The sequence below is a fragment of the Fukomys damarensis genome, unplaced genomic scaffold (assembly GCF_012274545.1).
Source record: "Fukomys damarensis isolate Sample0158 unplaced genomic scaffold, DMR_v1.0_HiC HiC_scaffold_14, whole genome shotgun sequence".
In the NCBI taxonomy this organism is placed as follows: Eukaryota; Metazoa; Chordata; class Mammalia; order Rodentia; family Bathyergidae; genus Fukomys; species Fukomys damarensis.
The window spans coordinates 54,137,237-54,151,880 of NW_022900926.1; the positions used below are offsets into that span (position 1 = coordinate 54,137,237).

A 14,644-nucleotide genomic window follows, 5' to 3' on the forward strand; every position below is an offset into this window, starting at 1 on the left:
GGGGTCTAAAAGAGATTGAACTTGTGCACACAACACTGGTACTGAGCTTTTTCAGGAGATCTGAGTGACAACATCAGTTGCTTGGTGTCAGATTGCTGCAGCATCTTGTATAATGCTGTGTATACAACAGGTGTTTAGTGAGTGGAAGAAGTGCCTTGTCAATATAGTTTTGGAAGAGATAGGGAAGACATTGGTGGAGATATTTTTAGAAAAAAAAAGTCTTAAATTATTTTCATCATGCCAGGTTTTTCCTGTAGTACATACCATTAAAGAAGGAATTTACTGAAGTATAGCATCTATGAAAAAATAGACCAGTATATTAAATTGAATAAAATATATGCTGCTGGAAAAATGATCCTGGAGTATTTATCAATGGCATGGGTGTTGATCTTCATGCTCACATAGCTGCTTCTCTTACTCTTCCTCTGAGGGGAGCTCCTCTCTGAGGCCAAGGTCAACTGTACCATCATCCTGTCGGGCTTCTCCCCATTTTCTGGTGTGTAGTTACCCAAGTCGTTCATCTCACCGTCACTGTAGCTGCCATCGAGCATCCCTGCACGGGACTGAGGTAGCCCACAGGTGCAGGGCAGCTGCAAACACAGCAAACACACACTGGCATGAGCTCAGCAGCATCCCTCAGAAGCCCCACCAAAGCAGCTGCAGGGTTCAGAGTGTCATCTTTTTCTAGTTTCTTTAATTCCCACTTAGGGGGAAAGGTAGGAAAATAATGGTGGTGCCACTGTAAACATCCTTAAATAGCACATATCCATTTTAAAAAACTAAAATCTATATAGTGACTTACAGAAAACAGCACAAGTTCATACCAGCGACAAACAACAATCTATTTGGTTAGAGTATGGGCCCTGATCTCCATGAGATGGTAAACACACTGACACTGACAAAATGTTTAAGAACACATGAGTTTGTGCCTTTGGTATTGGGTTGGGAACTGGAAAGACATGGCATTATGAGGTTAGCTTACTACTCTGGTTAGATTCTTCTGAATAACCATTGAGTTGCAGACTGGAGGGAAAAAGGAAAGCTAGGTGGAAGGAAGGTAATGTGGGAAATGATGGGAGATGTAGGAGGTCAAATATTAGGGAAAATGCCCTAGTATGGAGGATGTTCATCCCTGAAGTATTCTTTATTTTACATCTATGTTCATACAGTTTGTTCCACAATGTTAAACTGCCATTTTTCTTCTGAGAATCTATCATTAAACTCTGAACATCACCATGATAAAACAGACTATGTCTTACTTAAGTTGGCTTAGTGGCTTCTGGTACAGGATAGGTGCCAAATAAATGTTTTAGTGAATGAAAGCTATAGCCCAGACTAGATTTCATACTGTTATACATCATTTTGCTTGCTCTTCACAGCAAACTTGTGAAGCGAGTACAGGAAGGGTATTATGGTCCCAATTTACAGAGTCTGTTCTGCCCACAATCTCAGAATTGGACCAGGCCCCAACCTGCCCAGACCCTCTCAGTGCCTGGGAAAGTCACCTTCTCCCGCAGCTTCCGCTCCCTCCGCTCCTGCACGGTAGTCAGGTAGTTGACAGCCGCGTACTCCAGCACCGAAAGGAACACGAACACGAAGCTGACCCAGAGGTAGATGTCCACGGCCTTGATGTAGGACACGCGGGGCATGGAGGCGTTCACACCCGTGATGATGGTGGACATGGTCAGCACCGTCGTGATGCCTGCAACAAGCATCCAGTGAGGGATAAGCATGTGCTGTCTTTCACTAAATTCGAGATGACTAGGTGTTCCTTTCTTTGTCACCATTGCTCCCTCAGCCTAGAAAGTCTCTGCCCTGCCTCTCTGTCTAGCAAACACCTACTTATCTTTCAAGATTTTGTTTTTAGGAAAATTTCCATGTTCCTCTCCAAAACACACTACTCCTTCACCCCTTCATCACCTCTCTGCCTCCTGCCCCTCCACATGTAGCTCGTATATTCATCACACTATTGAATCACTATCCCTCTGCAGAGAACCTTGAATATTTTGACATTAAGGTACTACTTTCAATCATTTACTTTTTTTTTTTGGTACTGGGGGTTCTAACTTGGGTCTTTGCACTCGCAAGGCAGGCAGGGGAACCCCTGAGCTAAATCCCCGTCCCTCAATCATTTAAATAAGACACAAGATTGCTGGATTGAGCACAGTGGCTCACACCACTGTGAGCCAGGGTGAGGGGACTGAGGCAGGAGGAGGATGACAAGTTTGAGGCAGGCTGGACAATTTAACTAGATGGTATCCAAAGTAAAAAATAAATAAATAGAAGGGATTGGAGGTATAGTTCAGTGACGGAGCACCCCTGGGTTCAATTTCCCAGTACTGAGGGTAGAAATCCACATTTATTTGCATTATGTTTCTTATAACTATTCATTCAAAGGGAAGAAAGCATGTGAAGTTTATTATAATAACTTTTCCCTTGATGCTGTTGCAAAGTTCTATAGTCCTGGACCTGTCTTATTAGCTGTTGAACACCTCTGGCAGCCACCCCAAAGAGGACCCAGCTGTGCATCCAGCAATGTTTACTTGAGGACTTACAGTTCATTTTTACAAAGGATGATGGTTTGAACTTCATTTGTAGGAGACCAACTTAAAAACTTGAGTGTACACTTACTTAGCACACTAACTGAGCAGCAGAATAACTATTAGAGAACAGGGTACCATCCATGGAAGTTTGCCCAGGATTTCAAATTAAGCTCAGAACATTTGCTTGGCAAACATCAAATCACAGGGGGATTGGGGTCACCCCAGAAGCCAGCTCCCATCCATTTTCACTCTCTCTTGTTGCCTCTGAACCATCTGAGCAGTAGTGGTAAGTGTAATTAGTGGTATGTGTGATTTACTGCATTTAAAGTGAGGAAAATTTGATGGCAACTTGCCCCTGGTGGAATGCTTATAGAGAAGGAGTTTTCAGACTGCAGCATGTACAAGAAATAGTTGGGAGAGCTTGTTTAAAAATGCAAGTTCCCAGCCTCCCTCAGATTCTGATTCTGCAGATGAGAAGAGATACTAGACTCTTCATTTTTAATCATTTCTCTCTGAGATTCTGTCACTAAGATCCCTTGGGCTACCTTTTAACAAGCCCTGTTATAGAATAGTATCCCCTATATAGATGATCAGATAAATCATCCAAAGACAGAATCCTCCACCCTAAGACACAGCTCTACCACACCAAAGGTGAGCTCTTTGGACAGGCACGCGTGGAAACCTGGAAACAGTCTTGCTGTATAGAGTTTTAATAATGGGATTTTTGCCTGTGAATCAATATCTTGGGGAATTTTCAAGTTAGAATGCCAAAAGGAATATAGGATCAATTTGAAAAGAATGGTTTTACCTGGAAGGAATTATTTTTATTTTCAGGTACTTGGAATGTACACTTGAGAGGTTTCTTACCCAAGGGAACTCTGGCGGGCACAGCTCTGCGGTCAATCCAGAAGGACACCCAGGACAGCATGACCATCAGGGTCGCAGGGAAATAGGTTTGGAGCAAGAAAAAGAAGATGTGGCGACGCAAAGTGAAATTAATGTATAGGCGATTGTACCAGCCTGGAGGACACAAAGAAAAAAGGATAACACATATAGCTACTCAGCTCCTTCATATAAGAAATTTAATTCAGAGAATCAAACACCTTAGCCATTCCACTGGAGCTTTATCATACCTTTATAGGGTGGAAGTGAAAAGGTCAGGGAACCAAGGATTATATGATAACTCACACTGAGCAAATCCATCTCAAGAATCCATCCACCCCACACACATCCTAAACACAAAGGGAAGTCCTACAGAAGGTCATTTAAACTCCTGTTACTCAAGATCTGGTCTAGGATCCAGAGCCCTCTCTGTCTCCTGAGTGGTTGTTAGAAATTCAGACTCCTAACCACAGCCTACTAAAGCAGACTCTCCATTTAATAGTTTCCCCACATGATTTGTATGCAGCCAAAGATTGAGAGGCACTGATTTAAGCAGTTTAATGGGGGGGAGTGAAGATATACACCTGAGCACAATATTTGTATTTAGGCACAGAGTGAATGATCAGCTATGACTTGCTCTGCCCTTGTGTTCTTACATTGGGTTTATTTGGGGTTTTTTTGGGGGGTGGGTACCAGGGTTCAAACTCAGGCCCTTGTGCTTGCAAGGCAGGTGGCAAAACCACTGAGATAATCCCTGGCCCCTGCCCTTGTGTTCTTTACAGGGAAGAAAGATGCAAGGAAGAGGTGAAGGGAAAGGATGATGGGAGGAAAAAGAAAAGGCAGGGTAAGCATGAGATGCCTAGGACTGAGAATAAGTGGGGACATGGCATCACTAACTCAGAATTTGGCATCCTAGGCACTGCCTTGGGCATGCCTCTTGGAACCAGCAAATGATTGTGGAGAGGCCATCAGAAGGCTGAGGGTCAAAAGAACCAAGCCTTTTTGAGCAATGAACACAGATTGTCATTGTAGACTGGAGTAAAACAGTTCTCTCATTGATTAGAAGACTAAGTGTACTTAAAAGTTTGTCCATCCATGTATAGTCATACTTCGTTTTAGCAAGAGAAACTGCAAAAAGATGGAGCAAAATCATCCTGAAAGGTGCTTGATCAAAACACAGGCTTGGGTGGAGAGAGTTAACCTCTGCAGTTCAAACAGCACTGGTTGAGTGCCTGAAAGGCCACAGAGCATGCCCTCAAGGCAATAAGTGAAAGGTGTCTGTAGGAGCCAGACTGTTGACAAGCCTGTCAAGACCCTTGAGCTCCTACTTCCGGGAAGATGGCAGAGTAGTGAGCAGCAAAGAAAGAGCCTCTCCAAGATTTGGTGTCCTGACACTGGGATATAGTTGCTTGAGGAGGAGATAGAGGAGGGAAGTAGGTCCCCAGGACCCAAGAAGGATCTGAGGTGAGAATTGAAGTCTTCAGGGAGAGTGAAGAGAGAGACTTTAAGGAAGAGAAGGAAGGTCCCGGAGCCTGGACTCTCCTCGAGGGAATGGTAGGCTGAACCTGCAGACCCACAGTGACTACTGACGACCCCAGAGGCCTCCACGGAGAAATGCACAGTGGAATGGAGCAGTGGATACACCAGATTGCAGCAGCTGGTGAGTTATCCTTGTTTAGACCTCACCCAGGAGAGGGAGACTGGTTGGTAGCCATTTGGGAGAGGGACTAACTCAGAACAGCTGCAGGAGGACTCTATCTACTGGCTTCTGGTGCCTCAGTGCAGGTGCTCAGTTCAAATCAGCTGGTGGGCAGGGAGCAGAGTTCAAGCTGGCAGAACAGGAGATGCACAGACTGTTGTAGGTTCAAGACCCTTGACCCCAAGAGGAAAAAGCAAGAGCACAGGGGAATGATGGGAGTTCCTGTACTCAGCCTTAACAGAGGGTCATACAGAGGGGCTGTGTAGACAGTGCAGCAGAAATGATTGGATAACAGTGGAGCCCCCAGGGTGCTGGCTGGAACAGGGAGAATATGAATGGAAAGCAATGAATTGAAATTGGGGGGTTCTAGTGAGTATATCAGGGATGAGCACCATCTGCTAAGCTCAGTGTGATTGTCTCAAACCTACGACTTGGCTTATGCTTCAGTCCTTACTAATATTTCCTAGGTTATTGCTTCTGATGCATTGGTGGTATAAGAAAGTGACTTCCACCCTATGCTTGCCACATACTAGACTTCACTTTGATTTCAAATCAAGTGACACAGGCTCTGCCCACTTGATAACAAAATCATACCTTTCCTAATAGAGGATAAATCTGAAGCTTCCTGGGTACTTAGCCCCTACTCCATGCTCACCTGTGCTGCTGTAGAAAGCCAGTTTAGTGGCAGTGTGGAATTCTTGAATGAGGAACTGGGAGAGTGAAATCTGCTCATCTGTCTTTAAGGAGTCATTGCCTTTTTTCCAGTAGAGCATGAGGTCATCTTCTGTATAGGCATCTGAAAAGATAGGAGCCAGCGTCAGACAAGATGTGACTGTCTGGAGGCAGGGGCTACATGGCAGCTGGGTATTCTGATCTCCCACACAAACTACTGTATTGGGATTATGTTAAGGTAGTTTGCATAAACAAACTTCATTCTAAACAAAGCAAAACAAAATGCAAAAAGACAAATCTAATTCTCCTTGCTCTTCTGAAAGTCATCAGAAAATCTCAAGTTTAAAAGCTCATGATTCCTGAAAAAGGACCCAGCCCCACAGTTTAGCCTATAATTGTTAGGTTAAACAAAATGAAGTTGCTATTTTGTAGGTCAGAAGGGGTTAAATATTTGCAGAATTTCACATAATTCTGCCTTATAAACCATGGGCCATTTAACCCTTATTTTCTTTCTTTCAAAGTATAGGAATTCATTGATGGGTGGCAAATACCTTTAAACATTAGCAGGCAATAAGGACTATGTTCTACCAAGAGAGGACCTATGAAGTAACAGGGGTAGAACAAGACCACCTTCTATAGGCCTCGAGTTGTGCCAGCCCACCCAGGGTAAATTTGAATTGATTCCATGATCATCATGCTCTCTGGTGCTACCATTTCCCACAACCCCAGGCCCTTCAGGTGAATCCACTTCTGAGTCCAGTTGCACAAACCTACCTGCAGCCCAGACATGACTGAGGTAAAATCTAATGGAGTCACCAGTTCCATCTGTTCATGTGTAAAACATTCGTTTTGGGGCTCCCTGATACCATGTTTTTCCCATTTTCCAACCCTTGATCTATGTTATATATATATATATATATATATCTTGTGTAAGCTTGGCTGGCAGTACTACCCAGTTATTCAATCAGACGCTAATCTGTGCAGGAATTTTATAGATGTGACTCATATCTACAACTAATGGACTTTAAGTAGAAGAGATTATTCCTGGATGATCTAGAGGAGCCCAGTCCAGTCAGGTGAAAAGTCTGAAGAGCAGTGCTGAGGTTTCCTGAAGGAGCTTCCACCTGTGAGCTGTGGCATCAGCTCCTGCCTGAAAGTTCCTAGGCCGCCCTCTTGATGGCCTGTTCTGCAGGCACAGGAGAACAGAGTTGGCCTTACAACCCTGGGGACCAATTCCCTGAAATACATTTCTTACTAAGAGAATCTTGGTTCTGTTTCTCTGGCAGAAGTTTGACTACTAAAGCCTGGACTAAACTACGCTACAGATGGGGGCAGAGGCTGCCTGGCCAAGTGGGAATAATAAGGCTCTGGAGCCAACACATTTGGTATTTCAGCCCAGCTTTGGCTCTCAGCTCTGTGTCCAAAGCAAGTTCCACCCTTCTTTGAATGTCAGGGATCATAACACTCTAGCGGTACAGTGCTCCAATTTCTCCACATCCTCACAGCACTGTTTTCTGGTTTTTAATGGTAGCCATCATAGTGACTGTGAAGTGGTATCTTGCTATGCTGATGTGCATTTCTCTGGTAATTAGTGATGCTGAGCAGCTTTCCATGTGCTTCTTAGCCATATATATATATATATATTCTTTGGAGAAATATCTATTTGAGTCTTTTAAATTTTAATTCTTTTGTATTGTGACTATCAATTCCTTATCAGATATATAATTTGCAAATATTTCCTCCCATTTTTGGGGGTTGCCTTTGACTTTGTTGATAGTGCTGTTGTGTGTGTGTGTGTGTGAGACAGAGAGAGAGAGAGAGAGAGAGAGAGAGACAGAGAGAGATTCTGGACCTTGCAGGCAAGTGTTTTAATATTAAGTTACATCCCCAGCTACCTGATACTATCTTCTGATGCACAAAATATCAACATTTTCATGAAATCGGATTTGTCTGTTTTTTCTTTGATTGCCTGTGCCTGAAAAATCATGGACCCTGGTTTTTAAACTCTTCTAGGGCTTATATGTACATGCAGGTTTCCTGAGGTCTGTTGGTGGTACATGAGTTTCTACTCGCACATGAACTCAGCACTGTTCCTTAGGACAGTTGTTGCTAAAACTTCTTATTGCCAGGAAATCCTTTCTCAGCAGAAACCATATTTGCCCATCCGTTGGAAACTGGATAAAGAAGTTGTGGTTTTTCTATAAAATGGAATATTACTCAGCCATAAAGAACGAGAAAATAGATTCATTCATAGGAAAATGGATACATATTGAAGATATACTCCTAAGTGAAATAAATAAGTCACACATGTGTAAATACCGAATAGTGTCCCTGGTGTGAATAATCTGCAACAATGCATAAGATTCTAATAAGATTACTGACATTTAGAAATGGGAAGAAAGGAGCTAAAGGTGTAGGGAAGGTGGGGTGGGTAGGGGAAGAGTAAAAAGGGAAAAGAAAAAAATGTGAGAGAATGAAAAGGTGAAAATAAAGTGTTTGTAGATGGGGAGGGGAGGAGGGGGTGAAGGGAGGGCAGAGGTAAGGGGAAAAAATGAGAATCAAGACTTGCCATGTAGAGGTACATGATCCCAACAATGAATGTAACTGTACTGTATCCCTAAAATGTACCAATAAACTCAATTAAAGCTGAAAAAAAAAAAAGAAGAGCAATGAAACAGAGCAAAAAACAAGCTCTCTAGATGGTGTGTGTGTGTGTGTGTGTCTGTGTGTGTGTGTGTGTGTGTGTGTGTGTGTGTGTGTGTTTAGCCAAGAGCTTGGAAGGAGACCCACATTCACAAAGCCATCAACTCTCCTTCCCTAGCAGTTACCCTGGGGCGCTGTGAAAACACCTGCATCCAATGTGGTGACATGGTTTGAAACTGAATTAGCTTCAACCTAAAAAAATTCAATTTTAAAAGCATAGCCATGGGTGGGAAAGGCTTACTGCTCCTGCTGTTGACAGTCAGAGGTATTTAGAATTACTGAGAAATTGTATGCCCATGCCTAGCCACAATTCTACTCACAGCTTTCAATTTCAAGTGAGCATGTTTGTGTGTCCAGGGGAAACCGGCTGAAGTCCATGTTGCACATAGCAGTCACTGTAACCCTAGAAACAAAAAGACAAAGCGTAAGTTTTCAGAGCCTGTAAGATAAGTACAGAATGATAAGCAAACAGAAAGGCCTCCACTTCCTTGCAATATAACTGCCTCTTCCTTTTGAGGTGGCGGGTACTGGGAATCAAACTCAGGTCCTCACACTTGCAAGACAAGGCAGCAGCACCACTGAGCTAAACCCCTGGCCCTAACTGCCTCTATTTTATAACTCATAAGTCATGTCTCAGAATTTAGATAAAAAGCTCATAAGTACCCTCTCTGGAGGACTCTTAGGTATTTATATTTAACATTAGGATCAGTATGCAGCAAATAAAATGTGTCCCAGTATCCAGGCACATTCAACATTTTATTGCCTCTTTTCTTTTTTTTTTTTGTACTGGGGATCAAACTCAAGCCTTGCTCTTGGAAGACAAGCAATGGCACCACTGAGCTAAATCCCTGGCCCCACATTCAACATTTTAAAGAAGCAATAGTCTCAAGCAATATAACTGTGTGAAATAACGCTCATGTAGTTGGCCTGCATGTGTGCATGTGTTACACTGGGGATTGAGCCTCGTGAATGTTAGGATCACTAAAAAATCTATTGTGCTAACATGCAAGTACTTGCTAGCATCTAATGATTTTGTTTCAGACTTTACACAGGAACATAGGCATCTGCATCAAAGAACAAACAATACAAATCATTACAGATAGAAGAAAAGGCTCCCATCCAGTAGGAAGCTGTATAGCAGGACACAATTAACTGTTGGCAGATATTGAATGTACTATTTTTTCCTCCAACCACACAAAGTTTGGTATGTATAAATTGTGAAAATAATCTGCATAATTTATGCCTAAAAAGAAACACACACACACACACACTCTCTCTCTCTTTCGTTAGGCAATTTAAATAGAAAAAGGTAAAGAACATTCTTGAAATGGAATTATTCTCAAAATTATTCTCAAAATGGAATTATCCAAATATTTTCCCCACTTTCCCCACTGTGAGTGTGAAATGCTTGTGTCTTATTGGGTATTTAGGATCACTGGCAGCTGGGCGGGCTAATGCCCGCTTAAAATCCTGAAAATCTAGGTGTATCAGGATGTACTGAAAGGGGATTCAAGCATTCCTTGCCTCAGACACCTGATGGGTGGACTTCCATGGTTTTGGGTGCAGTAAAACTGCCCAATGGCATAACCAGCAAGAAAAAAACAAGAACTAAGTTTGGGGACACTTGGAGCTAACTGTAGGGACATGAAATATCAAATGCAGGACTGTTTTGTTAAACGAATCAGTATTGAACACCTCTTTGTATTAGCTTATATACAAACAGATGTTTTGAGAATCACAGACATCTTCAGACTAGCTCTTCCTGCTCTGACTTGATACTTTTCCACTCATAACCTATATATTGAATAAGTGTCTGTCGTGTAACCCAAACCCATGCTTCTTTTTGTTTCTCTATGTGCTTTTAAGTCAGTTTACTGGGGAAGATCATCCTTTGCCCTGCATGGGAATTTGGCAAGACCTGTGTTTTTTCTGCTCACTCTCACATGATAGTCAAAATTGTTCTTGTTTTGTTTTTTGTTTTTGGTGCCAGGCATCAAACTCAGGACCTTGCACTTGAGAGGCAGGTGGCAGAACCTCAAAACTTGCAAGTCACAAACCACGTCTCAATTCAGTTATTAAGCATTTTGGTCTGAGATGTTAATCAATACTTGAAATTTCATTCAAATTAAGAATTCTGCTCTCCTTCTTATATATGGAGATACACAGCTGACATTTGAGCAGTTGGTTTCTGTCCACGTCTGATCATCGTCATGACAGGTAGAAATGAGAGGAAAGAGGGAGGTGGGGTGAGTGTCTGGGCTGAGCGGCTTCATGCTTTATGGACCTGCCACATGGGGGAAGCCGGTAGTTTTCTCCCTGGGATCTTCATGCCCACAGCTAGCTGGGCACCCCATACTACAAGTCTCAATTCTCTAGTAGCAGCCCTCCCTCCCAGCTCTTGGTTCACTCACCATCACACCACACACTCTTAACTATTCCCAACACTCCTGGGGTGCAGACTGAACCCAATACATCAAGGACTTCTGGCTCTGTCCCCAGGGTGGCTAGACAGCTTCCTTCTCCCTTCGAACTGCACAGTGCTCCCCAACTGTAGGCACACACATACCAAGCTCCCCAAGTTTTCCTGGGGAGGAGCCACTCACCAAGAAACACTGCACAAACCTTTTCTTCTTCCCACAATCATTGACTCTTTATACCTTGAATTCAAAAGCCATGGAATTACTTTCTCAACATTCCTTAGTAAAATCTACCCACTGTGATGGAACACTTCCTTTGTGAATTTTGAGTTTTAGTTCAATGCCTGGAAAACTTTGATTTTGCCACTATTCCCTTTGCTCCCTGCCCCTCTGCCTACTAGATGGCAGCCACATCTCAACTTTCACTGTTCATTTGGTTCTATCCCTGTCCTCCCCTATGTTGCAGCCACATTGAGTGGTGACTGTATTACTCATCTTTACATCCTCAGAGTCTGAGACAGGACCTGACAAGGCTCTTATTAAAAACTGTTGAATGCAGCTGGGGTGTCACTCAGTGGTGAGAGCTTTTTACGTGCACGAGGCTCTGGAGTTTTATCCCCGGCACCACAAAAACAAATCAAAACAAACAAAAATCTGTTGAACGAATGAGTGAGTGGATGAGGTGGGAGAATAACCTCAGCATGAACTTTAGGAGCTGACTAGCTGCTGAGAGAGCTGCCACATCGTTCCAAAAATGAATCTCATAGTGGTAGTTCCCCAGTAACATAGGCCTCATTTAAAAAATTTAAATCAAACAAACATATGCCTTTGTTTGTAACAAGAAATCAAATAATCTGTTTTCCGGCACAACGACAAGAAAGAGGTGTCTCCCTTGGTGAAGTTCACTAAGGTTTTCCTGAATATACAGTGGGTTTTCCACTTCCTGTTTCCTCTGTTCTGCTTCTTGTGGTCACATCTAGAGGTGCACCAAACTAGACTTCTACAGTTGTTGGATTTTCCAGAAGTTTGTACTCCAGTTGTTAAGCGGAGCCACCACTGAAAGTTAAATTTAAAATTAAATAAGTTGTTGCTACGGTTTGAATGTATGTGTCCCTCCAAAATCCATACATTAGAACTTAAACCACAAAGTGGTATTAAGAGGCAAGGAAGGCCTTTGGGAGGTGACTGAGCCATGAAGACTCTGCCCCCATGGATGGGATTAGTGCCTTTACAAAGGGACTAAAGGAAACCACCTAGCTTTTTCACTGTCCATCCTTCTGCCACGCGAGGACACAGCAAGAAGGTGCTCTGTGAGGAACAGGCCCTCACCATGCACCAAAGCCACTGACATGTGGATCTTGTACTCCCATCCTCTAGAACTCTGAGAAAATAAATTTCCATTCTTTTCGTTTATTTGTTTTTCTATGGTACTGGGGATTGACCCAGATATTCACATATCCCTGGCAAGTGGTCTTCCATGGAGCTATCCCCTCAGCCCTTCATTAGTAGTATTTTTCATTTTGAGACAGGGTCTCACTAAGTTGCCCAAACTAGGCTCAAACTTGGGCTCTTCCTGCCTCAGGAAGGAGCTGGGGATATAGGAATATGCCACCATGCCCAGTTTAAATTTTTGTTCTTTATAAATTACCCATACTCTGGTATTACATCAGCACAAGTAGACTAAGACAGTTACATTAAAAACATGAGTAATAAAACTCAAAACTCATCACTTCCCAGTTAATGTAACTCCATCCGTCTATCATCTGTGCTCCTGTCCGCGGGTTGGGAGTGCGGTTCAGGGCTGTGCTGCCCACAACTCTTTCCAGCTCTGCTTTCAGTGACTTCAGTCTGGCAGCTTGAAATCAGCCATGATAGGAGCATCTGCACTATGGAACTTAGTACACCAGGACTTGGTTTATTGGCTTATTGATTGTCTAGACTAAGAAAGTGCTTTAAAACCAAAAGTGATCTGTGTCTGATATCATTAGATTTTTAATAGTGCCGTACACTGAAGAAACATTCTTTAGTATTTGAAAACTATCATCCAACTTAGCAAAAATATTGCACATTTCTTTGGTGAATGAATGAAGTTCTCACACAGCACTTCATTGTCCCATTCTTTTCGTATTAATGTACACAAAAATATCAACCAACATTCATTCATCAAATCTATACTCTCTTGTCAATCACATAAGTGAGAAAAATGAATATAAACATTTACTCGTAATCTGACTTTGCAGAACTATTGTTGGTGATAGAATTATAAAGACAGTGGTTTTTACAAGAAAAGGGTGATCATGCTCAAGTTATATGTTTATGGAATTTATAATTAATATATATACCACTCAGTATTATTTCAAATTTAAATCATGTGCTTTATGTCAGTAATTTTATAGTAAATTTTATGTCTGTGTATGACCCCAGACAAGCAGCTGCTAAACATTCACTAACACACCATAATGTTTTACGGTCTAGTTCTTTGAAGCCCTGGTACTACCCTGGGCTTGTGTTATCTTTCGGGATTTTGAACCTTAAGATACCTTGACAACCTGTCATAACAGAGGATCCAGGGAGAACGTGTTCAACATCCTTGACCCCCTGGAGGTGACAACATTTTAAGCTCTGGAGATGAAAATTCCATAATCTCATTCTAAGTCTGGTACCTGCTTAGATTCCAAGCCAGAATGAGTATTGAGGGGTCACTGTAAATATTCCTTTGGGGGATGTGAACAGAAACTTGGTTTCACCATTTCCGAATCCAAAGGTAAACTGCAGTCATCCGGGAAGCCTCTTCTTAGACGTTAGTGTGGTTCATCTTTATCATTCATCGAAACATAAGCCAAAGCAAGTTCATAAACCTGAACTGCACCATCTGTGCCACAGAAGAGGAGTAAATCAGAGCAGATAACACATCCCTTCTCTGCGAGGACCTGAGCTCACTTCCATCCTTCCTCCTTCCCTCCCAGGGAAATGACACCATGTTGCCTGCTGTGTTGAGGGAAAGCTTCTGTGATTCAGAGCTCCAGCAGCAGTGAAACATTTCTAAGGTATCTGTGTTCACGAGAACAGGTTTTATACTGTAAATCACGGAAATGATGCTCATAGTGTCACTTACTGTCATAAAGTGGCCCAGAGCTCCATAGTTTTTCAGGATAGAAAAATATGCATGTGGCTGGCCAGATGGGGTGAAGGGCTTTTTAAAACTGAAGCCCTAAGCCAGGCGTGGTGGTGCACGCCTGTAATCCCAGCACTTGGGAGGCTGAGGCAGGAGGATTGCTGTGAGTTCAAGACCAGCCTGGGTAGCATAGTGAGTTCCAGGTCAGTCTCAACTACAGAGTGAAATCCTGTCTCAAAAAACCAAAATAACAAAAACAGAACAAAACAAAAACTGAAGCCCTAAACATATACCCCCTCAAAACCAGGGACTAGAGATCAGAAAAGCAAGTTTTGTTTGTTTGTTTGTCTATTTTAGACAAGGTCTCACTATGTGTAGTCCAGGCTGGTCTCAGACTTGCAATCCTCCTGTCTCAACCTCGTAAGTGCTGGGATTATAGGTGTGTGCCACCACACCAAGCTAAATTATTTTTATTAAATTTCTAAACATTAAAATATATAGGATAAGGTATAAACCATAAGTATCATCTTGAGAAAGTTCCCAAATGTGTTTCCAAGATTGAATAATTCTTTAAAATTTCTACTCGTGGGCTGGGGATTTAGCTCAGCGGTTC

General features: G+C 42.5%; 1 protein-coding gene across 3 annotated transcripts in view; it reads right to left on the bottom strand.

Annotated features, from left to right (window-relative positions):
- Positions 1-229: 229 nt before the first annotated feature.
- Gabrr1 (gamma-aminobutyric acid type A receptor subunit rho1) overlaps positions 230-14,644 on the bottom strand; it is a 35,293-nt gene continuing 20,878 nt past the window's right edge. For all 3 annotated transcript variants that reach the window (XM_010633259.2, XM_010633258.2, XM_010633256.2), the window contains 5 exons: positions 8,820-8,902; positions 5,780-5,920; positions 3,411-3,563; positions 1,506-1,702; positions 230-590 (listed from right to left, as the gene is read on the bottom strand). In XM_010633259.2, the coding sequence (XP_010631561.1) occupies positions 297-590; positions 1,506-1,702; positions 3,411-3,563; positions 5,780-5,920; positions 8,820-8,902 (868 nt within the window). In that variant the 3' untranslated portion in view covers positions 230-296. The remainder of the gene's footprint in view (positions 591-1,505; positions 1,703-3,410; positions 3,564-5,779; positions 5,921-8,819; positions 8,903-14,644) is intronic.